Source organism: Zea mays, chromosome 5 (assembly GCF_902167145.1).
Source record: "Zea mays cultivar B73 chromosome 5, Zm-B73-REFERENCE-NAM-5.0, whole genome shotgun sequence".
NCBI lineage: Eukaryota > Viridiplantae > Streptophyta > Magnoliopsida > Poales > Poaceae > Zea > Zea mays.
In genome coordinates, this window is record NC_050100.1 from 142,368,665 (window position 1) to 142,396,394 (window position 27,730).

Consider the following 27,730-nt stretch of genomic DNA (forward strand, 5'->3'; position numbering starts at 1 on the left):
CGACCCATAGACCATGAAGAAAGGAGTGTTTCCATGTAGGGCCCGGCTAGGTTGGGTTCTAAGGCTCCAAACAACATAAGGCAGTTCTCTTATCCATTTTCCTGCGAATTTTTCGTTCTTATCAAAGACCCTTTTCCTGAGTGCCTCCAATATCATTCCGTTGGCTCGCTCAACCTGCCCGTTGGCTCTCGGATGGGCTACAGATGCGTACTTGATCTGAATGCTCTTTTGCTCGCAGAAGTCAAAGAATTCTGAACTGGTGAAGTTGGATCCCAAGTCAGTGATGATACTGTTTGGTATCCCGAATCTGAATATTATGCTTTGTATGAATTCCACGGCTTTAGCAGAGGTTAAAGAGGCAATGGGCTGGAACTCTATCCATTTAGTGAATTTGTCAATTGCCACCAATATATGGGTGTATCCTCCTTGAGCTTTCTTGAAAGGTCCAATCATATCCAATCCCCAGCATGCGAAAGGCCAAGTTACTGGTATGGTCTGTAGCCGCTGTGCTGGCATGTGCCGTTGCTTTGACAGGTATTGGCAAGCTTCGCATCTTTGAATTAACTCGGCTGCATCGCTCTTCGCCGTCGGCCAATAGAATCCTGACCTGAAAACCTTCCCGACTAGTGTTCTGGATGCTGCATGTACTCCACACTGCCCTGCATGGACTTCCTCCAGAAGTTGCTTCCCGGTGGACGGGAGAACGCACTTCATGAGGACGCCTGACGCGCCCCTCCTGTATAATACCTCCCCAATGAGTGTATAGTGAGCCGATTGTCTAGCAATGCGCTCTGCCGAGTTCTTGTCATCTGGTTCTTCTTCATTCTTTATATACTTAATAATCGGTTGTCTCCAGTCATCAGAGTCTGACTCGGGTTGATCTATGATGTTGCACTCTTCTATTTGATCCGTCGAGATGCTCGGCTGGAGAATTTCTTGCACGAAGACCCCGGGCGGGACCTGAGTTCGACCGGATCCGAGCTTGGACAGTACATCGGCTGCCGTGTTCCGGTCTCTTTCTATATGATGAAACTCCAGACCCTCGAATTTATCTTCTAGCTTTCGGACGACGGCGCAGTATTTTCCCATTGAATCACTTGAACAATCCCATTCCTTGTTTATCTGACTGATGACTACCAGAGAATCTCCATACACCATCAGTCTCTTGACGCCCAGTGATATGGCGATGTTTAATCCGTGTATCAAAGCTTCATACTCGGCTGCGTTGTTAGAGGCTGGGAATAGCAACTAGAGAGCATACTTGAGGTGTTCGCCTCCAGGTGCAGTGAAGAGAATCCCTGCTCCTGCTCCCTGCAGCTTCAGCGAGCCATCAAAATACATTCGCCATACTTCTGCCGTTTCTGGATTGTCTGGAACTTGCTGTTCTGTCCACTCTGATACGAAATCGACCAGTGCTTGAGTTTTGATGGCAGTGTGAGGTCGGAACTCGATATCATGGGATCCCAACTCGCAAGCCCACTTGGCTATTCGGCCAATGGCTTCCTTGTTGTGAAGAATGTCCCCTATTGGAAAACCAGTAACTACTATGACTTTGTGATCGTCAAAGTAGTGACGCAGCTTGCGGGCAGTTAGAAGTACTGCATATAATAGCTTCTGAACCTGAGGATACTTTTTCTTCGATGGGCCTAGAACCTCACTGATGAAATAAACAGGATGTTGTACCGGATAGGCATGCCCTTCTTCCACTCGCTCGACTACCAACGCAGTGCTTACCACGTGAGTCGTGCAAGAGATATATAGCAGCAAATCTTCAGCCGGTTGAGTCGGCGTAGCTCGCCGGGGCGGTTTTAGTACTGGTGGTGTTGTCAGGAATTTCTTCAGTGCGTCTAGAGCTTCTTGTGCTTCTGAAGTCCATTGAAACTTATCCACCTTCTTGAGTAGTTTGTAAAATGGCAGACCTTTTTCTCCCAGCCTGGATATAAATCTGCTCAGGGCTGCCATACATCCAGTGAGTCGCTGAACCTTCTTTTGCGACCGAGGAGCTTCCATCTTCATGATAGCTTCAATCTTATCTGGATTAGCCTCAATTCCCCGGTGGCTGACAATAAATCCGAGCAACTTTCCTGCTGGTACCCCGAAAACACATTTTTCAGGATTGAGCTTCCATCTATATCTTCTCAGGCTATTGAAAACCAGCTGTAAGTCTTCGATGAAGTTTTCCGGATTCTCCGTTTTGATCACCACGTCATCTACGTAAGCCTCCACACGCTTGCCCCAGTGATCGGCTAAGCATGTTTGAATGGCTCTCTGATAAGTCGCTCCAGCGTTTTTGAGGCCGAACGGCATGGAGGTATAACAGAAAGCACCAAACGGGGTGATGAACGCCGTTTTTTCCTCGTCTTCTTTTGCCAAACTAATCTGATGATACCCGGAATAGCAATCTAAGAAAGACAGCACAGAACACCCAGCGGTGGAATCCACCACCTGATCTATCCTCGGGAGCCCGAAGGGATCCTTCGGACAGTGTTTGTTGAGATCAGTATAGTCGACGCACATGCGTCAATCCACTTTATTCTTTTTGAGTACAAGAATAGGGTTGGCTAACCACTCGGGGTGTAATACTTCTCTAATAAATCCAGCCGCGACCAAGCGAGCTAACTCGGCACGAATGGCCTCTCTCTTGTCGGGCGTGAAACGACGCAGCTTTTGCCGGATCGGCCTCGCCTGAGGATAGACTTTCAATTTGTGCTCGGCCAACTCCCTCGGGACTCCCAGCATATCCGCAGGTTGCCATGCGAATACGTCTCGGTTATCTTGCAGGAACTGGACGAGCGCGCTTTCCTATTTGTCATTCAAACTGGAGCTGATGATGGCCGTCTTGCGCTCATCAGCAAACCCCAGGTTGATCCGCTTGGTTTCTTCAGTCGGCCGCATAGAGGTCGCGGCCTGAGCTTCGTTTGCCGGTACGGCGAAGTCTTCCTCAGGCTTAGAGTTCGCCGGTGTAGAAGGAACCGTTGACGGCTTGGTGGTGAGGGCTGCTTGGATGGCCACTCGGAAACATTCTGCGGCGCCTTGGAAGTCGGCGCGCACAGTTATGATTCCTTGCGGTCCTGGCATCTTCAGTATCATGTATGTATAGTGCGGGATGGCCATGAATTTGGCCAGCCCCGGCCTCCCGATGATGGCGTTGTACCCGCAGTCGAAGTTCGCCACCTCGAACCTCAGGAACTCGGTTCTGTAGTTATCCGGAGTCCCGAAGGTGACCGGCATGTAGATGTGGCCCAGCGGGTATTCCCCTTCCGTCGGCACGATGCCGAAGAAAGGAGTATCTGACTCGTGGAGCTCTTTGAGGTGAACTCCCAAGCCTTGGAGCGTACGGGGGAAGGTGACGTTGATGCTGCTCCCCCCGTCCACTAGCACCTTCTTTACCCGGCTTTCTCGGATCACCAGATCGACGAGGAGCGGGTATTTGCCTGGATGGTCAAAGTTGAGCCATTGATCCTCCCGAGTGAAAGTGATCGGGTGCTCCGACCACCGGTATGGGGCGGGAGGGCCGGTGGTCGCCACCAGTATCCGGCGGTCGTTGAGCTTTTGTTGTCTTTTGTTCTCCTGCGACCCATGTCCGCCGAAGATGACGTTGACCTCCCTGTCAACGCGTGGGAAAGCTCCTCCTCCCCCCTCCTCCGGCTGATGGGGCTGTCGTGGTTCATCTGGTCCTCCCCTCGGCGGAGGAGGTGGTAGGGGTTGGAAGGGTCGACCATGTCCGACGGAGTGCTTGAAGTCCCGGCAGTTACGGAGAGTATGGCGCATGTCCTTGTGGTACGGGCACTGGGCGTCGAGGATGTCGTCCAGCGTGCGCTCGCCTTCACGAGGCCCTCCTCGGGCGCGAGAGGCGGGTGGTCCGGCGGCGTGTACTTCTTCACGAGGCCTCTTCTCCCAGCGTTTGTCGGGTGGCGGGTTCGCGTCGCGTCGTGGTGCTGCCGGTGCGGGCTTTGCTCCTCCGATGAGATCCTGGGCCCGCTCGTCGGCGGTGATGTAGAGGTCGGCTTCCCGGAACAGCTCCTCGGAGGTAGTCGGCGCCTTTTGTAGTATGGCTCGGACGAAAGCCGAGTCATTAGATCCTTTGTAGAAGTCCTCGATCACGGCCGCCTCCGTGACCTCGGGGATGCGGTTTCTCATGGTCTGGAACCTTTTAAGGTATGACCGGAGAGTTTCATCCCCCCGGCGCTTGATGGATTTGAGGTCCCATGGTTGCGCTGGCTTGTCGGAGAGAGACTGGAAGTTGGCGGTGAAACGTCGACTGAAGTCTCCCCAGTCATCGATGCAGTGTCGGGGTAGATGTCGTAGCCACTGCAGCGCATCTTGCCCAAGGACGATGGGCAGATACGCGGTCATGACGTCTTCGGATGCTCCGGCAGCCCGAGCAGCGGTGGTGTAGACGGCTAACCAACCCCCTGGATCCTGCTTAGGTTCATATTTGTCGACATTGGATACCTTGAAGTTGGGAGGCCATTGGATGGCCCTAAGGCGCGGAGTAAGGGCTGATACTCCGCACGTGTCCTCCTGTCGTCGGGGATGACGTCTGTCCCGGGGAGGGGAGTGGCGGTGGTGGTTCCTCGACCGTCCCCGGGTGGTACCGCCAGCTGAAGCTGTTGCCGACTCAGTTTGGGTGGCCTGGCTTTGAGTCGGGAAGCCATGATCTCGGTCATACTCCTCCCGACGGCGAATTTTGTTCTCGTGCCGTCGTTCGCGCGAAGCATTGATAGAGCTTCGTGCGTCTCGGCGACTGTTGATGGCGTGTCGCAAATCGTTCGGCGGGTGAGCGAGCGGTAGAAGATGGTTGGCTGCCTGAGTGAACAGGCGTCGGTATCCCTCGGCGTCGGGAGTCCGAGGAAGTCCGTCAGCTATCCGAGCTAGAACGCCTCCGACTTCGCTCGGCGTGTTCATAGCTCGGGCGAAGTCGGGGTTCAGGTTGCGCCCGAAGAGCGGATTCTCGCGTCGTTGCCTTGCATCTTGCTCGGCTTGCTCCTGAGTCCGCCGGCGATCACGTCGTCGGGAGTTCCTTCGTTCCCTGAAGACGCGTTCTTCCGGAGTTTCTCCTATCTCTGAGACCTCGTCTCGCGAGACAGGCTGCCCCGGATCCCGTTCTCCGGCTGCATGATGTCGTCGAACGTTCCTGCGTCGGTTCCTTCGTCGGCGGGATTCTCGCTGAGGTGGTTCTTCTCCAGGCACGGTCGGTTCATCGTCAGAGACGGCGGGCGACTCTGCTCTCCCGATGAAGAGGACGTCGGGGTAGAACGGTACTGCTGTCGCGGCGACTTTCTTTCCGTTCTCCTTTGAGGCCGGAGGAACGGGAAGAACGACTTGCCTCTCCCTGGTCTCCTTCTTTCTCGCGGCCCGTGTCCATTCTTTCGTCGGGGAAGTAGACGGCGGAGTCTTCCGGGTCAGCGAGCTTCTAGCTCCAGCCTCCCCGGAGACGATCTTTTTCCGAAGAGCCGAAGGTAGCGTCTTTCCAGCATTTTCGGGGTTTGTTGGAGGAAACTTCTTTTCCGGCAGATCTGCGATACGGTGTAGAATTCCTTCTTCGTCCGCCACAGATGAGATTGTCCCGAAGCAGAATACAAATCCGGGACGCACGGTGATCTTGCTGCGGAAGGTGATGGCCATTGAGCTAGCTTGGATCGTCGACACACCCCCTACCTGGCGCGCCAGCTGTCGGTGTTTTGGGTCCGACCGCACACCCGGGGTTGCCCCTCAAGGTGTTTTTAGGAGTAGGACGGTGTCGACGACTGTAGCAAAATGGTTTGTGCCGATCGCACGAGGGACAATGGACAAGATTTACAGGTTCGGGCCGCTTAGAAGTGCGTAACACCCTACGTCCTGGTGAGTATATGAGCGTGGTTACAAGAGGGCTCTCTGGATAGAGGGCGCAGAGAATTTACGTGGGTGGCTAAGTAAAACAGGGTCGATCGTTCTGAAGGGGTGCCCCCTAGGCCTTATATATTCGACTGTGGGGCAGTACATGTAGATATGATAACAACAAGTAGCCAAAAGATAGTGAACCTCCTGAGTTTATCCCTACGCAACCCTCGCCGACTTATCCTCGCATGGCTCCGTTGCATGGGGGCTTCAGCGCGGGAAAGTCGGGTCTCTGTTGCGATTCATTCGTTCGACGTTGTGGGCCGTCCGGGTTTGCACCAGTCCAGTCTTACGTCTTCTCTTCTTTGTTGGTTGCCTTTCCCTAGGCCCACGAAAGAATGACCTTACGAATTATTGGGCCCTTAGGCCTTTCGTGAGGCCTTTTACTTCTTTAGTGGACCCAGGGGATATCTATCCCCCACAGTAGTAATCTGAAGACTGACAATAGGGGAGGGTTTATTCCTAGTGATTTGACAAAAGAGAAGCAATTCGGGGAGTTTAGCAGAGCAAATGAACTTTGTTTCACTTGTGGTGAAAAGTTTGAGCTAGGTCACCAAGGAAAGTGTCCCAAGAGGGTGGGGCCTCAGCTGCATACCTTAACTGTGGAAGCCATGGGCATGGTGCTGACTGATCCAGTATTGGAGCATCCAGAGTCAGAGGACAAGAAGGTTGAAGAATTGTATAAACTATCTTTGAATGCTATCAGTGGTGTTTGTAGGAAACAGGTGACGCCTAAGAGGGGGGTGAATTAGGACTTCTAAAACTTCACTACACTAGGCCACTAATAAATCCCTAGAGCAAAACCTATGCAAATAATCAAACTAGAACGTGCAAACTAGGTTTTGTCTATGTGTTGCTATCTCTAACGCAAAGGCTAAGTTTCAATCTACACTATATAAGTATGAATACAAGATTGAAACTTAAATGCTTAATATAAATGCGGAAACTTAAAGAGCAAGGTAGAGATGCAAACTCTCGTGGATGACGCCAGTATTTTTACCGAGGTATCCGGAATCACACAAGGTCCCGACTAATCCTCGTTGGTGCCCCTACGCAAAGGGAAGCCCACGCGAGGGCCAAGCTCCTCGGTCGAGTAACTCCGTAGAGAGTCGCGGGCCTTCTCCACGCGCATGTGGTGCTCCGCTTCTGACTCCTCTCGGACGCTCCCCACCGTCTCCACTTTCGAGCTTTCGGCTGAAAACGTCGTGGGCCTCGTTCTTTCCGATACACGGTGGCGGGCGTGACACAAACGTGGTTGTCACAGTCTCGCAAGACTCTTGCCCTACTCGGTACAATAATGGCTCGCGCAAGAGCCAAGGGGTTGGTGGTTTATTTAAACTCCCTCAACTAAATAGGATTCACCTAGAGCAAGCGCTAGAGCGGTCTAACTAACCTAAGCACTTCGCAAAGCACCTACGCTAAACACCGAGTGGTTCTATAAAGCACTTGGGTGTAAGAGCACTTGGGAATGTCTACTATATGCCTTGGTATGTCTCTTGGGCTCCCACACTTGGAAATGGTCGGTTGGGGGTGTATTTATAGCCCCCAACACAAAACTAGCCGTTGGAGGAAAGCTGCTGCTTTCTGTGGTATACCGGACAGTCCAGTGGGGTCACCGGATAGTCCGATGCCACTCTCCGATGCGCCTAACCGTTGGATCTGTCAGAGCAGTGACTGTTGGTGCGCAGGCTTTGTGCACCGGATAGTCCGGACTTCACACCGAACAGTCCGGTGGTCTTCCCTCCACGGTGCCACCTGGAACTAGCCGTTAGGGCTGCTGTTCCTGGTGCACCGGACAATCCGGCGTGTGGCACCAGACAGTCCGGTGCTCCTGTCCGGACAGTCCGGTGCTCCTGTCCGGACAGTCCGACTATGGCAACACTTCTTCTGTTCTTGGACTTTACTTGTTCTTCATAATGGCTTCTTTTGAGGTGTTGCTTTCCTCAATGTCTTGGTCCAAGTTACTTTTAGCATCCTGTGAACTACAAACATAGACACTAGCAAACACATTAGTTCATAGGTTATGTTGATCATCAAACACCAAAATCTATTAAGCCAAATGGCCCGGGGTCCATTTTCCTTACAGTGTTGAAAGTGATGGGTGTATGAGGGTGCAGGGTTTCATGCATAATCAGATGTTGGTGGTTCTAATAGACTCAAGCAGTTCTCTTAGCTTTGTTAGTCAAAATTTGCTGGATAAAATGGGGTTGACCGTGCAAAGTTGTGTAGCACTGGAGGTGAAGGTAGCTAATGGAGAAAGGATGAGGAGTGATAAGAAGGTGGTTGATCTAGAGTGGTGGTCTGGGGATCATACTTACACTACTACTCTAAGAGTGCTGGAGTTACATGTGTATGACCTGATTCTGGGTTTTGATTGGTCTAAAAGCATAGTCATATGCAGTGTGATTGGCTGCATAATGTGCTAACATTTGTGGACAAGGGAGTTTAGGTGCAACTGAGAGGGGATGGAGGTCAGCAGCAGGATGTTCCACATATTTCTATTCTGTAGGTGAATAAATGGTTGAAAGGCAATGAGGTGTGGGCTTTGGTTATGTTAGAACAAGTGGTCGAAAAGAAAGAATCAGTGGTTCCTGAGCAGTTATAAAACTTACTAGCAGAATTTGAGGATCTTTTTGTTGTTCCTACTGGTTTGCCTCCCTCTAGAATTTATGATCATCATATCTCTTTGGTACCAGGACATGTACCTATGAATTCAAGGCCCTACAGGTACTCACCCTTACACAAAATAGAGATAGAGAAGCGGGTCTCTGACTTATTGACCTCTGGTTTAATTGTGCCTAGTATGAGTCCATTTGCATCTCCAATTTTGTTGGTCCAAAAGAAGGATGGGAGTTGGAGATTTTTTGTGGACTATAGAAAACTCAATGACATGACCATTAATAATAGATTCCCTACGCCTCTAGTAGATGAAATACTAGATGAGTTGGCAGGAACTCAGTTCTTTACTAGTTTGGACATGACAGGTAGTTATCATCAAATAAGAATGAAGGAGGAGGATGAGTATATGATAGCCTTCAAGACACATCAGGGAAATTACCAGTTTAGGGTGATGCCCTTTGGTCTCACTAATGCACCTGCCACCTTTCAATGTGCCATGAATGCTATACTGCAGCCTTATCTTAGGAAGTTTGTCATGGGCTTTCTGGATGACATACTGGTGTATAGCTCATGTCTGGCAGAACACTTGGACCATTTGAAGTTGGTATTTCTTAAACTCAGGGAGCATCATTTTTTCTTGAAAAGAAAGAAGTGTTCCTTTGCTAGGCTAGAGCTGCAGTACCTGGGTCATGTGATATCCAGAGAGGGGGTAGCTACTGATCCTACCAAAAACTGCAGTTATCGTGGCTTGGCCTGTACCTCAGAATGTTACTAAACTAAGGGGGTTTTTGGGTCTCACAGGTTATTACAAAAAAATTGTGAAGGGCTATGTAGTTTTAGCCAAACCTCTGACTAAGGTGTTGCAAAAGCAAACTAAGTTTAGTTAGAGTGAAGAAGCACAACACGCATTTGAGATTTTGAAGCAAGCAATGACTATTACCCTAGTGATGGCTTTGCCTCGATTTGATCTTATTTTTGTTGTGGAAACTAATGCTTGTGATATAGTAATGGGGGCTGTATTGATGCAAGAAGGGAGACCTATAGCTTTTTTAGCAAGGTTTTAGGAGAGAAGAACAAGCATTTGTCTATATATGAGAAGGAGTTCTTGGCCTTGATTTTGGCTGTGGATAGATGGAGACCATATCTTTAGAGAGCTCCTTTCATAATCAAGACTGACCATCAGTCCCTTACTTTTTTGGGAGAACAGCTATTGGAGTTTGATCTTCAAAGAAAGGCTATGGCTAAAATTATGGGAGAACAACAGTTTCAGATAATATTGTGGCAGATGCTTTGTCAAGGGTGAACTCTCTCATGGCATTATCACAAGTGTTTGAAGTGCAACCTCTCTGGGTTCAAGAGGTTTTGAATTCCTATGAAACTGATATGGAGGCTCAAGAGTTGAAGGTTCAGCTCCTTCTGCAAAGTCCTAATGAGCAGGGTTACAGTTTGCATCACGACATTATAAGGAGGAATGGTTTGATTTGGATTGGGAATAACTCTGCCTTAAGGACTAAGCTGATCACACCATTGCATGACAGTGCTGTTGGAGGGCATTCAGGAGTTCATGTGACTTATCACAGGGTGAAAAAGATGTGTTGGTGGAAGGGACTTAAGGGTGATGTTACCTAGTTGGTGGGGCAGTGTCAGGCGTGTCAACAGGCTAAGAGTGAAAGAGCACATCCACCAGGGCTGCTACAACCTCGGCCTATTCCTAAAAAAGTTTAGGAGGATGTCTCTATGGATTTCGTGGAGGGGTTGCCAAAGTCTGAGGGTTTTGACACTTTTTTTGTGGTGGTGGACATATTTTCCAAATATGCTTACTTTATATCCCTCAGACATCCATTCGCTGCTCAAGGGGTAGCCCTGATGTTTTTGGACACTGTGGTTAAGCTTCATGGGGCTCCTAAAACTATAGTGTCAGATAGGGATAAGTTGTTTACAACCCTTTCTAGACACATTTGTTTCAGCTTATGGGAGTGAAGTCGTTGTTTTCTACTGCCTATCACCCACAGACAGATGGGCAAACTGAAAGGGTGAATTAGTGTTTGGAACAATACCTAGATGTGCATTTATGATCATCCTCACAAATGGAAACAATGGTTGGCTCTAGCAGAGTTCTGGTATAATACTACCTTCCATACGACCTTGGGTTATTCCCCTTCAAAATTTTGTATGGTTATGAACCTCCTGTGATGGTTGTTCCCTGGTTGAGGGAGGAGGGAGATAGAGATGTTACTGTCTAGTTGCAAGAGGGTCAGACGACCTCTGCGTTGATCAAAGAGAGGTTGGCTCAAGCTCAAAACAGAATGAAACAAATGGCAGATCGAGGTCGAACTCCAAGGGAATTCCAGGTGGGAGAACTTGTGCTTCTCAAGTTACAACCCTATGCCCAGAAGATAGTGGTTAACAGGCCATACCCAAAGTTATCTTTTAAGTTCTTTGGTCCTTTCAATATTGTGGCAAGAATTGGTGCTGTGGCTTATAAATTGGACCTGCCAGAACATGCTCCAATACATCCTATTTTCATGTGTCCCAGCTGAAGGCCTTTCATCCCAAGCATACCCTAGTATTTGCTAAGCTTCCCAGGGTGGTAGATTTGTCTGGTCCAGGGATTTGGCCTGAAGAAATTGTGGAAGACGTTTGGTCCAGAAGGGGAATCATGAAGTGCCTTAAGTGCTGGTCAAATGGTCGGGTTTGCTTGTTTCATCAGCAACATGGGAAGATTTCTATGTGGTCAAGAACATGTTTCCTGTTGCCCTCGCCTTGGGACAAGCAAGTTCTGTAGGAGGGAGAGATGTCATGACCAGCGCAGAGGTCATTGTTGTGTAGCAGTAGAGCTGAGATCTATGAGAAACTTCTAGAAGTATTAGGCTTAATCCGGGCCTAAGTATGGCTTAATCTTTGATTGTAATCCGGTCCATATGATGGCTTATAAATACCTGTACTGATGAACTAGAAAGGATAACGAATTGAATAACAGATTAGACACCATACTTGTTGTCTCTACGGCCTCCGATGATTTACCTATGGTAGTTCATCGGATCCAGTCTGCTCACGCGCTCACGCTTAGGGTTTGGCAAACCCTAAGCCAAGGACCGTGACAGAGTGCTGCAACCAGGGGACTGAATTACCATTTCTTGCAGGTGTTGTAATCAAGGGGTCGTCGCTCGAAGGGCACCGACCGGTGGGGATGACGCTGCAGTAGGGAGTTTGTCTGGTGACAAACAGTTGGGAAAAGCGTCGCCGCTTGAAGGGCACGGCTAGGAAAAGCGATCGAGCAGGGGGCAGTCGTAACGAGGACAAGTGCCAGAGAGCGCCGTCACCGTCGTAGGAGCGCCGCCGGCCGGGAAGAATGCTGCCGCGAGCAAGAGATGGGGAACCCTAGCGAAGGGAGCTCGTCTGGTGAGGAACAGAGGAGAAAAGGATACCGAGGAGAAAAGGAAACACAACCAAAGAAACAAATCGGTACGTACATAACCAGTGGGAGTGGTTATTTTTTAATTTGGTTTGCCCTCAACGCATCAAAAGTAGCCCCATAGCAGCTATGAGATTAGTACTGTAAAAAGCAGGTTGTGTTGAGATAAGTTGCTACAAATTAGACTCTTTTGGTTTAGCTTCTACTTTTTTTAAAGCAAAAGCAGGTTCCAAAAGTAGAACCAAACGCACTCTTAGTCCAGAAAAAGACGTTCATACCGTTGCATCATTGCCCCTCTTATTATCATCTGCTTGTAAATTTGCTCTCACTTTGATATAAAAGTTTAGAGTATAAGTATAAAATAAATCCGACCATAAATTTGAAAACCAATTATCTCAATTTCAAAATTTTAAATACTTTGAATTTAATTTGAAATACAATTTGAAGTATTTTAAATTTTAAATTTGAAATAAAAATTTGAATTTAGTGAATTTGAAATATATTTTTATTTTGAATATTTGAAATTGAAGTATTTGAAATTCTGAATTTAATGAACTTGGAATAAATTTTGGTTTTCATTTTTCTAAAATTTGAATTAAAATATTTGCAATAAAAATTTGATTTTAATGAATTTAAAATAAAATTTGAATTTTAAATTTTGAATTATTTGAAAACTTGAATTCAATGAATTTGAAATAATTTCTGATTTTCAATTTTTTAAATAATTGATTTTTCAGATTATAGTCATGTGATACTTATACTTTAAACTTTTAGGTTATAGTTAGGTAAATTTGCAAACAGCAAATAATAAGAGAGGTAATGATGCAAGTGTATAAATATATTTTTAAAGATTGAGTTAACATTGCTACGTGTTTATAATGAAATAAAAGCAAACAGAGGTTTCATTTAAAAAAATAGGATAACGATGCAAAGTTCAAAAAACAGAGGTAAAAATAAAGTTAGAATCGTGAGTTGGTGCAACCATGCAGTTGTTCCTTTTTAAAACGTTGGTTTGCTGTGGTTTGTAAAGTTCTACAACCAACCATGCAATTGTCCCTTTTCAAAACGTTGGCTCGCTGTGGTTTCTAAAGTTCTACTATGTTTTACTTGAACTTTATTTTAGTTTTTTTTTCCTCCATACCTTACTGATCTGAACCGTTGGCTTTCAATCGGATCGCCCGCTATCCCCTCCTATCCACAATATGATCCCTGGCCTCTCATCCTCCGAAAACTCCACTCCTTCGTCATCCATGCGTCCCCTCCCCGCCGCGGCCATGGCCACCGCGACGCTGCCCCTCCGCCTCCTCCCCTCCAAAACGCTGACTCTCTCCACTCTCCCCTCCCTGCGCCGCTCCCTCTCCGTCGCCGCTTTGGAGCCCCGGCGCTGGCGCCTCCGAGCCGCCGCCGAGGAGGCGCCTGAGGCCGTGGAGGTTGAGTTCGTGGAGCCCGAGACGGAGGCTGAGGAGAAACCCGCGGTACCGGAGCCCATCGAGGCTCAGCTGGCCGCCGCGGGGGCCGGGAAGGACGCGGACATCTTCGCTGTTGTCATGGTGGGTTGGCTACTTGGCTTGCAACTTTGGACTGAATTACTTGAAAATGACACGTCGTCATTTATGTTGCATTACCATTAATGTTAGGTATGTCTTACATTGCGTGGAAAATGGCTAGGATGGTGGTGTCAGTACTAACATCAATGCTCGATGCCACGATCACGCAGTGCTTGCGTAGTGATGCTGGCAATTTCACGGCTTCCGGTTATTTACTACTAGCCTTTTAGGCCGTGCTCAGGAGAGTGTGCATATGGTCGTACAAAACACTGTTTTATGCTGTAGATTGCAATATTTATAGAGTGAAGTTTGAAATAAGAAGTGAGATAGGAAGTGCCGGAGATAGCCTCAGTTTTTATCTTTTTTCAAAATGCTGAAATATGTAAGAATGTATCTCTTAGCAGGCAATTGTTTGTGTGTTGTCCGAATGAGCAGTTTGAAAAAAAATGACTGAAGACTTATATATTCTGACAGCTTTCCTTTATTACAGATTGGTTCAAGACAGTACATAGTGATGCCGGGCAGGTATATATACACACAGAGACTGAAAGGTGCCAATGTCAATGATCAGGTTTGGTGATTCACCTGTCTGCATACTCCAAGCTGATAGTGTAGATTGAGATGTTGTATTGTTTCCCTCCTGCAATTCTTTTGATATGAAAGTCATTTGGAGAATCTTCTGTTTATCTTGATGCATTTGTGTCCTTGTAGCAGCAATTGTTCACTAAATATTTCCTTAAGAGCTTGCAAAAACTATTACCTATACATCCTTCTTTCTAGATGTCTGCTATTATGGTGGATAGGGTAATTTATCATTGCAGATTTTGATATGTTGTGAGCACAGAGAAAAGCCACCATTGTCCTCTAGTCTGTAGTCTTCGTCTGCTCACAATCCTAGATCCAAATGATATGATGCATCTGGTGCAAATGCATAGACATTTCCACCATGATGGTACTATCAGCTCAGGTTTTATGCAGTCACATAAAATTGTTGGAACCGGACCGCCGACACACGGCGTGTCCGTCGGGGCCGCCCGCACACACGGCGCGCCCACCCAGGTTGTCGGGCCGCGACACACGCGCCCGCACGTATAGCAGCGGGCTTTAAGTCTCTTGGGCCAACACTCCCCCCAAAAAGCTAGCCTGATAGGGGTTGCCACCCTCAACCATATAAACCATGCTTTTCCATTCTCACCAGACAATGTGGGACTATTCCCAACAATCTCCCCCTCACACATTGTGAGCCGAGATTTGTCTGAGAATGCACTGGGCCAACCTGGCTTTGATACCAATTGTTGGAACCGGACCGCCGACACACGGCGTGTCCGTCGGGGCCGCCCGCACACACGGCGCGCCCACCCAGGTTGTCGGGCCGCGACACACGCGCCCGCACGTATAGCAGCGGGCTTTAAGTCTCTTGGGCCAACACTCCCCCCAAAAAGCTAGCCTGATAGGGGTTGTCACCCTCAACCATATAAACCATGCTTTTCCATTCTCACCAGACAATGTGGGACTATTCCCAACAAAAATGGGGTTGAAGGTGTCAACACTTGACCTGGAAATGTCGATCCCAGCCCAAGTATGCAGGGTCATTTTTTTCTTACTATGCAGCGACCTTGTTAACCCAGACTTTGTGGCTATGGTTTTATGTTTGTTACTGGTCCTGTTACCTGAGACAATGGTGCAGTGTTAGTCATCTGACTAATAGTGATTAGTCGTCCGATTAGATAAGGGATGACCAGGCTGGTTGCTGTCATCGGGTGGACCTAAACAATTGGGCTTCAAGGTAGACTGCGAATTTGGCCCAGTACGCACAAACAGGAGCAGCCACAGGAAATCAAGCTGCCACACGCCCTCCACTCTGAGGCTTCAAGCTGCAGTAGCCAGCAGTGCTGCCTTCCCTGCCTCCACCAGCGCCCAATCCCTTTCTCAGGCCACTGCTGGTCCCCTTTCCTCCGCTGCTGACGCCATTTTACAAGCATTGCAGCTTGGTGACTCCCTGATCCAAGCTGCCGCTGGTTATGGTGTAGCTGCTGAGCTCCAGCAGTCCTGCTCCAGGGGAGCACCAAGATGATCTCATGCTTTGACATTGAGTGTGCCCCTCACGTTCTCCATCTGCTTCTTGCCTTTCCCAAATGCCCCCTTAGTATATTCTTGTGTTGCTGCTATGCTCTACTCTTGATTTTGTTCTAATGTCATCAAAACTCACTAGTATCTGCTGCTGTAGTGCTTTTATTCTCTTGTTGCTTGCTTTTATAGCCTAGCATATAGTATATAGGTCCTGGAATATACACACTATATGGACTGTCTAGGCTCGACTAATCAGTCTAGTCTACAACTTGTCACAACTAATCACCTAGTCGGCGCCATGGCTGCTAGAGTCGACTAGGTGATTTACAAACATTGATATGATGGCAAGAAGGAAAAAGTATAAAGAGTGATAAGATTTTAGGAGGATTGTATGTATTCTTCATTTGTAGTTATGTAGGAAACGGGATTGGGTTCTAAGATCACTAGCAACTCTTGTATCATTATTTACTTGATACCAAGTCCATACACAAAGAATGCATGTTATATTAAGGAAGATCAGCAGAAAGGGTAATGAAATATTTTGGGGAAGAAAAGGAGTTAATGGTAATCTACTACAACTGTGTTGCTTTTAACTCGGTGTGCTAGAACAAATTATGTAATGCCAAAACAGTGATACATATTGTCATAGGACATCTTGTAATCATTTGGTGTGATTTTGATGTAGAACTAGAAGCAAAAGATCGTTAATCTGTAATTATAGTAATGTTTTAAATTTCAGCTGCTGTGCAAAATTGTAGTTTGCTCTTTGAATTTTTTGTATTTCTTTGTGATGCACTTGTTTGTTGTAGCAAGTACATCACCTATCTTTGATATAAACTAGTTAATATGTCCTCGGGAGCCTATTCAGTGCTTCTGTTCTGTTGTAAGTATTAGCGTCATTTAGTCGCCCATTAGTTTGTATTTTGTAGAATTTTTCACTCCTCAGCATTGATTTGTATTTTGTAGAAATTTTCGCTCCTTAATAGTTCTTGATTTACAGATCATATTAAACAAGGTGCTACTGGTGTCAACTAGAGAAAAAGCTTACATTGGGATGCCAGTGGTGACCAATGCTGCTGTTCACGCAGTGGTTGAAGAACAGGCATGTCTTATGCATGTTTGTTGGATAAACGATGGATACAGAACTTTCACTGATTTCTAAACCCATCATTTGATTCACAGGGACGGGATGATAAAGTTATAGTGTTCAAGTACAAGAAGAAGAAGAAGTACCAGAGGAAACTTGGTCACAGACAGGTATGCTTCCAGTAACAACATCAATTCCTAATGAAAGTTGGAAGCATAATGACAACAGCTGAATTGGAATTTACATGTTATATACTTCAAGATGGACTGAATAATTGTGCACTTACAATTTCCTTTTATTTTGTAGCCAAACACAAGGTTAAGAATCACAGGCATAAGTGGATACGAAGAGTACCCTGCTGACCCAATACTTGACCCTGCTGCAGCTTTAAATTAAACTGTAAGTTATGTAGTTACAAAACGGCTGGTAGTAGAGTAGCATGCTAGTTTTCTTGTTTCTTTCTTTTTTTACTTCTCTGTCTTGAAAAAGGAACACTTTTCATCACAATTTTCCTTGTTTTTGTGTGTTCCAAATGCTGCCAGTCAACCAACTGTACCATGAGCTATCTTGTTCTTGTTCTTTTTTCACATCGTGTATGCTACTAGCCAGTTGTATTGCACGACCGGTCCTAAAGAAGAGGTTTCTTTCTTTTTGCTACAAGTTGGACACCTTAACAAAGGCGTATCTGGCACTTTAGTTATAGTCGACACTAGAATCTTTCTACAAGTTACGTTCAAAAAAAAGAATCTTTCTACAAGTTGACTTTTGAATAATTCGTAAAGTCTCTCATCGTAGTGTAGTGTTGGATTTTATTTGGATTTAACAACGCTAAATTGCAATTCTATTAAAGAGTCGACAATTGATTGGACGGCACCAATCCACCATGTTGAATATATATATATATATATATATATATATATATATATATATATATATATATATATATATATATATATATATATATATATATATATATATATATATATATATATATATATATATATATATATATATTGTGCCCATGCGTTGCGACGGCACATAAGTTGTTGAGGGAGATCTATGGCTACTCGTCTAGGTTGATGACATGCTATCGTTGTTGCTAGGCACCATCGTCCTGATAAGGATAGAAGTATCTGGGATAGGAAGGAGCGGGAAGTTCTACACAAAACCGAACAGGTGCTTGGCGGCTCCCATCTTGCGAAACACGATGGAGATCCTCTTGCATGGACGACAAAGATAACATTAAAAAAACTACAAGATTGATTAAGCTAAAGTAAATGCTCAACATCCACAAACAAGTATTATAGTGCAGTGCACTTTAATACGCAAATGCTTCCACTGGTCACCTCCGCCTGCGGTTCATAACACCTCATGCAAATTCGTCCCCTACCAAAGAATGTGCTGAAGTAAAAAAAGTCTCATATGATTCATCATCATTGACTGATCAGTTTTCAGAACTACAGTGAAATTGTAGGCTCATGCCACACCAGCTACGATAGCATCATCGCTTGGTCATTCATACAAGTGGAAATTGGATTTGCGAGAACAGTAAAAATAGAAGTGAGCAACCATCCATTTCATTGAAGGCTTCATTTTACCAACAAAATAGTGGTGTGAACAGCTCGAAAACTAATTCTAAAACCTAAAATCTTGAACCACATAGTATATCATACTTATCTTCTACAAGATTGTAATACCCATGAACAGCACCAGGAGCGGGCTCAGACTTTGGCTGGATTCCGGCAGCCGCCTCAATACTTGTCAGCGTAATTCGATCATATGTCCTGGTGCCAGTAACCTTGGCAAGGTCCACCATGTGCTACTTAGCTAGCTTCTTAGCGTGTGGGTTGGCAATGCCCTTCTTCCCCATGGCCACCAGTGCGGTTCTTGGATTCAAAATAGGGTTGGGGAGGGTAGTTGTAGCTTGGAGCCCAAAAATAGTCCTTAACTTGTATTTATCCTTGAGTATTTGTGATTCCTATCAAGAGTTGTTTAGGTTCAACAGAAGCTCAAGAAGGAAAATACAGTAAAGGGACCTTTACATATAAAAATTGTTTTACCTTCGTAGAGTAATTAGCAAGATGCTTTCTTAATTGTACAATCTCTTCTCCCCTCTTTTGACCTTAACAGTAGGTCCTATGTAGGACCTATAATTATTAGGAATTGTGTATTATTGGTATGCATAATTACAGATAACGCTAAACGAAAATAATTTACCTACTTCTATGATATGTTTGAGTTCATCGTTGAAACTGGTAATAACCTAGAATCATAATCTCCATCTTTTCTATGCTTGTAATGGATCATAATCTCTCTTGACTGCAAAACAAGGTAAAATCAAGAGTGAGCAAATTGACAAAAGTATCTCTGAAAACAAAAACAAAAATACAGAGGAAAATTTTTATGCTTTACCTATTTCTCAATTTCACCAATCTGTTGCCTCTACTGTGATGGTGGAGAAATTCAACGCAAAGGATGTCATCTCGCATTTCAGATTGTGTTAGTGCAGAAGTATTAACATTGTTTTTCTTTGCATAACCAGAGAGAATGAAGTCCTATGTGCACATACGGCGTCAGAGGCTCCCCTCAGTAGGGTCGAAGTAAGGGATTAACTAAGATAAGCCTTTCTAGATAACTCTCACCGCTGCAACATGCCTAGGATTCAAAAAAAGTTTGGCCATAGATTATCTAAAAAACAGACCTAATGTGTTAAATATTAAGTTGCATTCAAGCAACCCTTTAATTAATTACTTAAAATGGGCAATTATTTACTTGTTTTTCAGAATGGGTAGTATGGTATGCAATATAGAAAGATTGTTCAAACAGCAGTGCAGTAAGACAAACTTACCTCAGGAATCACTGCATGAGCAAGATTAGCATACAAAAGGTCAATTGAGACCCCATTAATTTTGAATCCTAGAACAGGCACATGAGCATCTGGTACTGGATGTAACTCAGAAACTTCTGGCATCTCAGCTAGGATGTCATGAAGCCATCTGAAGAAGTACTCCTATGGAGGGAAAAATTAAAAGGTTCATTTGGCATCATAGTGATACAATAACTCTGGGATTTCAAAGGGAGCCCCTCTTACGTTTCGAGTTGCATGTCTTGGACCAACACATAGGGTGTCAATGTCGGCATCAGGGCCATGTACCTGTACAATAGATTACACACCATATTCAGAGCAGTTCCTTTAAGCCATTGTGATAAACAGCATGATAGAAGCAATAATCAAAGATCTGTACCTAATTGAAATTTTAAGATCGTACATGGGGAAAATGAAACATAAAATCCATACACACAATGTTTAATATATACATGTAATATGTACATTATGCAGTAGACCCATAATGGTAAATGAAAGTGGCTAAATATTGAATAAAAAGCCATTTTAACTCAGTGGTAGAGTAATTCCATGGTAAGGCTGATGCCCAGCCGATTCCTGGGTCGCCTTAATTTGGTCAGCCAACTATTTGGCGGAGCACGGAAAGGCAGCAACCAAATGAGACCACAATGTACAATAACAGTTTATAATTTTTTTAATAAAAAATATATAAAGATATTTGATAAACAGTAAGGTGGATTACCCCAAGACAGTATGAACCAAATGTAAAGGTCTTTGCATTTGCTTCATGCACAAATTGCTCCCCATACCCGTTGATCCTAGTAGCCTTCTTAATCCAAGCTTTCACAGTCTGCCACAGCATCCAACATCTTCAAATCAGTATATGCCTAAGTGAATGATAACCCAAAATGGAGGGGCATCCATGGATATTGTTCAACCTGGTCCAGCTTGCCTAAAACCTCTTCTCGCAAGATAGCCTCATCTTGCCTCTCATAGAGTCGTGCATCTGAAAGGTACTGATCAACACAAATAGAACCACGATGTTAAAACAAATAGCATGAATTTGAGGAAAATAAAAAAAAATGTGGAAGAGCTTTTGGTTTATCAGATATACAAATCCCCAACCTTTTCAACCTCATCTGTCTGCATAAGGTACTTCTCAGTCGGCCCACTCAGCGAGATTGGCTCAGTGACTCCATGATAACCATTATTGTTCTTCACCTTCGACATTCCACAGCCCTCACAAACTCTCCGAACACTCAACTTCAGAATTACAAATTCTCACACAGCTAAAGTACAAATCCATGTCATTTTAGAAGAAAACAAAACCTTGGAGTACAAATTCTTATGAGTACCTCTTTGGAATTGTTAGGTAGTACTTTTAGCAAATTTTGTCTGCATGCACAGATAGGAACACGGATTAGTGTGTGCTCATTGAAGATGTATACTTTTGTTTAGCTCCCTATAAGCTATAACTGGCTTCAGATGCTCTGAGCCTCTTAGTATGTTAATTCGGAAAAATTGAGTGTGGTTCGAATACCAAATACCTTTCCTCCTCAAATTTCAGCTGGGTTTCTTCTAGCACAGTCTAAATGTCTGTTGCCACACTACAGGTTCAGAAACAATTAACAACAAACTGTAGTGATACAGATGAAGGAACATGACTTTCAGATTTGATCAGAGCAACCAGTTAGCGTACTCAGTTGAAAGTTAGTCCTTTCCATAGAAACAAAAGGTTAATAGTAGCTTTGCACTCTTGATGTACTTGAGGGTAGGAAAGGGTAAGTAGATGAATTTTCAATGAATTCCATAGAAACATTAGTATACACCATCTGAGTGCATATAATATGCAAACTAAACAAGCTAAGAAAATACAAATTAGAGCGCACACTTGATTATCAGACTGGAAACCATGCTCAGAGAGATGTTAACCATAGGCACAATCAAATCTATAGTGTAATAACTATAACAACAACAGAGATAGCCTTGTATACTAAACCTACCACTGGCCGGGATTGGTAGCACTAAATTCAGTACCTCAGACAAATGGAAGGAGTAGATTCTAGATATAGAGTAGAAATGTCCTTATAAGCCTCGAGAAATTGGCACATAACCTAAAAGAACTGTAAGAGGTGCATCGACAATTTGAAAAGTGCTAGTGTGGTACCCGCAATAAGAGATGGGCGTATGGTACCTCTCGGAGCCTTTGGAGAAATCTCTCATCTCTGATAACCCTGGGTGAGCTAGCAGTAAAACTGGGAGCAATAAAATTATCTTCCGTTTTCAAAAATCTATTATGAGTACTACAACACGGATATGGTTATTGGAATACATAAGGTTGTTGTGCATTACTGTATTGCTTTATTTTATTATTATTTTCAACAATTCGTTTCAAGCTTGCAGCCTGTTGGTTTCGTAGGGGCTTGCTGAAGCTAGTGCCTGCATTTTTTGAGTTCCCTAGCATGTCACTATATGGTCCATAGAATGACTTTGCTTCACAAAAGAGAATTCTGTTCTCACACATTCCATTCGTATGGAATAAAAAATATTTATCGGTACTTTCAAATAGGTCCAATGTCAGGTTTAAGCGAATAACCAATGCTTAGCTATCAGAACACATTCTCTTCTGTTTCATTTTTATTGTCCCTCTAGCTCTATTTTCAAATGTTGTCTCTGTTAATAAGTTTCAGTCAATCAATAATATTTCTCATTTACTTTAGAAATATATGTTTAAGATATAAAAATCAGCAATCGTAAATAGTATTACAAATTGTAAAGACTTATCTTTGCTATAACATACATGGACAGTGTAAAGTTGAACTGGACTAACATCATATTTGGTTTAATTAAAGAGAATTTTTATTTCCATTTCCATCATGACATGAAAATGGCTAAATATCTATAAACCAAGGAAACAAGTTTTGTATAGCTTTCCTTTAATTGTGTTCAAAATTAGTAGGGGAATCGTCAATGCAATTTACCATTGCTAAAATGGTTGTTCCCATTAATCCAGCTCTAGTACCCTTCGCTTCCTATGCAAGCCAAAGCAAGCACACAATTTGTGAATATGTATAAAGAAATAACAAAACAAGGAATGTGAAACACACTTTATCTTACCTTATTCTTGAGATTCACTGAAACTAAATGGTTGTCAATCCCATTGGAGACGACTTCATATCCTTTTGCAGTCAGGCTCTAATAACAATGCACCCATCAATAAGTGATTCAAATTCTCAAGCACAATTGATAATGTTGCAAAACTACACATTTGTGTTTCTTTCAGCTGAAGTTAATATAAATGTCTGCTGAGTTATTTTATTCTTTTGGCTGAATATAGTACTGACAAGAATGGAACTATATGAAAGTATCATAGGTATCATTGATGAGAAAATAAAAAAACGGTGAAGAGCATCAGGACATGAACCGCTCGCGATCGTCGTGCGCCTGCGAAGATCCCCTCCTCGATTAGCTTTGGCCATCATGGTCAATTCAGATGACGACAAATAAGAAAAGAAACTAAAAGCGAAAACAGGCAGATCTAACTATTTTTGCTGCTTTCTCTCGGATGTCATCCTATAAGGAAGACATGTAAACTGCAGAAGAATCGACACGACATCAGATTTATATCGCCCATCTGCTTGTACTCTCTTCACAGATAAAGAACCAACAGTTAAGCCTCGCACAACACAAGAGAAGAGGAAGTCTATTGGAAATAGAATGAAAAAGCAACAGAAAAGAGCACGAGCAGAGGGTGCCGCCCCAAACCTAGGAGACTATACCTCGTGATAGGCGTAGCAGTGTCGGTGCAGATCTCGCAGATCTGGTCCAACCTACCGCGTGCATGGCGAACATGGCTTGGTCCGGCTAGGATTCAACTCCGGCAGGGGTGGAGGAGACGGATCTACAACTCCAAGGTGAGATGTATGGGGTAGCGGTGAGGCGGCATCAGCGAACAAGGACATTAAGGTAAGAGGCCAGCTTGATGTGTCCTACACCAAGAGATAGAAAAGCAAATTTTCAGATAAACCTGGGTAATTGTCTTCTCTATACCTTTTACCACACATAATTCTGAAATAATAATGAACACATAATTCAAAGTTGTTCTTTATAGAGAAATATCTTTTATCGGTGGCCACTTAATCTTCACTGAACACTATAAACATCTGATTGTATCCACTTCAATCAAATCACTCTATGTAAATGGAGCATCAAGGGCCATTCATGGTGGGTAGTGACCTATTGGTCCCTAAACACCACCTTTTACCTCTACAGACTAATAGACACATCGAATCTTACCAAATTCATTTGCCATAAGCAGAAGTGCACACAAAGGTAATAAATGCTTAAGATATTACATCTAAAATATCAATTTGTTCACATTTATCATAGTTGAATATTTAAGCTAACTTCTACTGTATCGAGCAACCGAGGTGGCACTAACCGGCGGGGTGTCCAGCATATCGTGTACTCGGTCGGCCCATTATGGTATCACAAATAAACGATGGCATATGGTAACACAAATAAAGATGCATCAAAATACTAATCATGCTTAACCAGGTATTTTGTTATGTAATAAAAAATATAGTCCAAGTATTGAATGATCATCAAAGAGAGATAAACATATAACAACCAGTGAAGACTTCTCAGATACAAACCCAACCAATGAACAGCCAAGTATGGCTAAAGATGATGAAAATGCAGTAGTTATGCCTGAGAATTTGAAACCAGGCAATGGTTGTGTGACTGATAATTTGCATATTGTTGGTGGACATGGGGAATGAAGACTTATGGTTGTGTGACTGATAATTTTCATTGGTTAATTATTACTTGCGAGGTGCAAACCCATTTCTGCTCTCAGCCTACCAGATCACTAAAAATTGTCTATCTAAAATTCTAAATTGTTGTGCTGGTTTTGCTTTCTTGAACAATTAGATTTTTTTGCGAGTAGCTGCCTTTAAATTTGTACAGTACTGGATTTGCCATTGCCTGATGATGACACAATTATGATGGTTCTATCTCACAACAGATCCATGTTACAGTCCAGTGCTTCTTCTAACATTCTAATTTAATTGTGTTACAACATGCGTCTTTTTGGATTTTTTTTCTTTTTTCCTCAACTGTACTGCATTTGCTTGCAGATTATAAAAGGAACAGGATGTAAGAACTAAACAATTTAGAATGATAAACAACATATTGTTAAAAAATATATGAGTAAAAGTATGGTGTTAAACTTTAGTCTTTTGTAAGCAATGTTATCAAGTCGTCTCATAGTCAGGCTTATCGGTGCCATGGCAATCAGTAGTATTTTAAATGTTATCAAGTCGTCTCATTGTATCCATCAGGTGGTCATAATGGATAGTTGCCACATGACAGGAGTCAGATATTTAATCAAACATGATGCTGCGACCAATCGTCAAATGTTGTTGTGGCACATTTCAAACAACATTAACATTGAACTGGCAGAACTACCCAGACAATATAAAAACACACAAATATTTAATTCTTCATAAGGAAAACATTATAGTATAAACCTGATATGATTTGCATGCACCGGCTCCAAAACTCAACCCTTCTCCCATTCACTATTTCTTCATAATAGGTGACCATTATATATCACTGCAGCAGCAACTTAATCAGCATGAATTTCACTATTATTAGACTGAGAGGAAGGTGCATAGCAACATTACCTGTTTGTCTCTGCCAGTAGATTTACCAAACTCTCCAACTGCTTCTGCTGGATTCATAAGTCCAGGTACCAATGTAGAAACAAAACCAAGTTAGTTCCTCCCTAACTTTGTGCTGCTGCTTCTTCACACATCTTCACGCGAGCGCACGGTTGTGAGCCAGTAACCAGTTAATAGTGTTTTTAGTAGCATTAATGCGTGGTTAATGGGGCAAATGAACGAATGTCGGGACATTAAGAAGACTGAGGTAATTGAAAGCAAATTGATGATGTTTAACTGCTCCTTGGTCACTGTGTCGATGGCTTATACGATGGAGATTTAGGAACGAAGGGAGTAATAAAGATTGAAGAAACAACAATAGGAAAATGATTTTTGGTGTGCACGATCACCTTGACAGAATAGTCAGAAAGAAGTCTTCTCAGTTGTCCAATGTCCTACTCTTGTTCTTTAACCTTAGCATGGAGATTCTGTGTAAGGAAATAAGCCAACCCAACAAGAAAAGTTGAGGTCTGAAATAGGCAGTGTGCCTTGTCCAAATAGGTCGAACCTAGAAATTTTCATACAATACTCGTGCATGGCGACATATGGGCCTAGAATATCTCCACTTGAATTTGTGATATATTGTTTGTTTTCATGTAATTGTTGTGCACTAATATTGTATCGGATAATTTGTGTACCAAAAAATAATCGTACGAATTTTTTGAACAATTCTTTGCAGTGGGAGACATCTGGTGTGAGTTCAGTACCTTGAACAAAACAAGAACTGCCCAAGAAGAAACACAAAGAATAATCTTTACCAGCTTAACAATATTGGTAATAGATATGCGAACAAATTACCGGTTAGAAGAAAAGCCAAGGAATTGCTATTCACCGACCTGCTCCCTGCATGAATTCACTACACGCAAGCACAAACACGAATGGGATGAGACATAAGGACAAGGAAACTAGTTTAAGCTATACACTACCACCAGTTACATTTTAGCAGAAAATCATCATGGGTTGAGAAGACAGACACTCACCATGGCACGACGCTTGGGGGCAAACCCTAGGAAGACACCGACCTCAATGCCCGCCCTGCTTCCTCAGGTACGAAGCTCATAAAGCCCATCCCGTGGTCAGGAGAGGAGCAGACGGATCTCCAGTGCTTGGGCTTGGGCTGCGCCGGTGGGGAGCGGTCGTCCTCTTGATCCCCCATTGGTGGAGCATCTCGATCCCAGGCTGCCTGCGTCGAGGCACCAGAGCTACGTCCACCGGATCTAGATCCTGCGGGAGCGAGTGGCGCGGCGGTGGCGATGACGTTGGGGGAGGGGCGGTGGAGGCAAAGGGAGGAGGGGAGGCGGAGAGAGGTCGCGTCGGCGGTGGAGGCCGCGAGGCATCTATCGTGGCAGGGGCAGGGGGCGGGCAACGCGGCAGAGAGAGGAACGTGAGGGGGAGGTTAGGGATTGGGTGGTCGTGCGGTGGAGAAGGATGGAGTGTGGGAGACGCAGACACACGATGTGATATGGACGGTCCAGATCCATGGACGGCAGAACGGCAGAACGAGGGAGGCAGACTACTCTTGCTCTCTTAATATGTAGTACAGATATATCTCTATCTCTACTACTTATTAAGGCGGTAAGGGGTAGGCTGCCATTCCGTGTTCTGTCATTCTCATTCCGCCCTCCCCGCAAAGCTCATTCCCTAGCTAAAATTAAATTAAAAAAACACAAATGTGACCCCAATGGGATTCGAACCTGCGACCCCTCAAGCAAATGTGCTCGTAGCTACCACTACACCACATGTGTGTTTATGTCAATATTTGTTACGGTAAAAATATCTACTACATCTCTCCCAAATCCCACCTGCTACCCTTGCACAATGTGTAGTAGTAGATAATTATCAACGAGATTACTGAATTATATTTTTGGACGGAGGCAGTAGTATTTAAAGAAGAGCCTTGCATGCAATTTCTTTGTTTTTACAATATTTTCAACTTAAATTCCTTTTTTATATGTGTGACATTTATTCTCCGTAATATTTTTTCATGGATCTGACTTGTAAGTCATTTTCATAAACCAACGCCAAAGATGAATCCATGTTTCTTACTTGGAAACCCGAACAAACACTACTGGCAGGAGGCACTCGCGTTAGCGTTGCTCATCGATGATGAGAAGAAGCTTGGTGACTGCCAGTTCGACCTCTGGAAGCAGTCCTACGTGTCCGCATGCGCCGCTGTGTTCGGCAAGCTCCGGCGTAGCCGCCGCTTGAACGTGGTCTAGAGCGGCTGCACCACGCTATCCATCTTCAAACAGGGGGACCTCATGGTCATCCCCAACGATGGTGACTCTCGGGTTGTTCTAGGCACCACATCTGACAACGACGCTGTCACGCTGTCCAGCTCATCATCCATCTGAAGCTCAACCTGTCACGTAAGTCGCTATTGGCCGGCCATTAATTCTTGTGCGCTAGGACGACGGCCGTTGCTGACGTTGTGTGAGTGTCCTCGAACAAGATGTATGTAAAGGAGTAGCACATCTGATGGTGCAATTACTAGGTGTACTACCTCGCTGATGAGCCTGGGGTGCACTTCGTTTGGTAGCCCAG

The 27,730-nt window shown here is 44.4% G+C and overlaps 1 protein-coding gene across 1 annotated transcript; it reads left to right on the forward strand.

The window, feature by feature from the left end:
* The first annotated feature begins 13,104 nt into the window (after positions 1-13,104).
* LOC100285347 (50S ribosomal protein L21, chloroplastic-like) lies at positions 13,105-17,166 on the forward strand. The gene is made up of 5 exons (NM_001158239.1): positions 13,105-13,464; positions 13,952-14,032; positions 16,532-16,633; positions 16,714-16,788; positions 16,925-17,166. The coding sequence occupies exons 1-5, from the start codon at positions 13,117-13,119 to the stop codon at positions 17,012-17,014; spliced, it is 696 nt and encodes a 231-aa protein (NP_001151711.1). The 5' UTR covers positions 13,105-13,116; the 3' UTR covers positions 17,015-17,166.
* Positions 17,167-27,730: the final 10,564 nt, after the last annotated feature.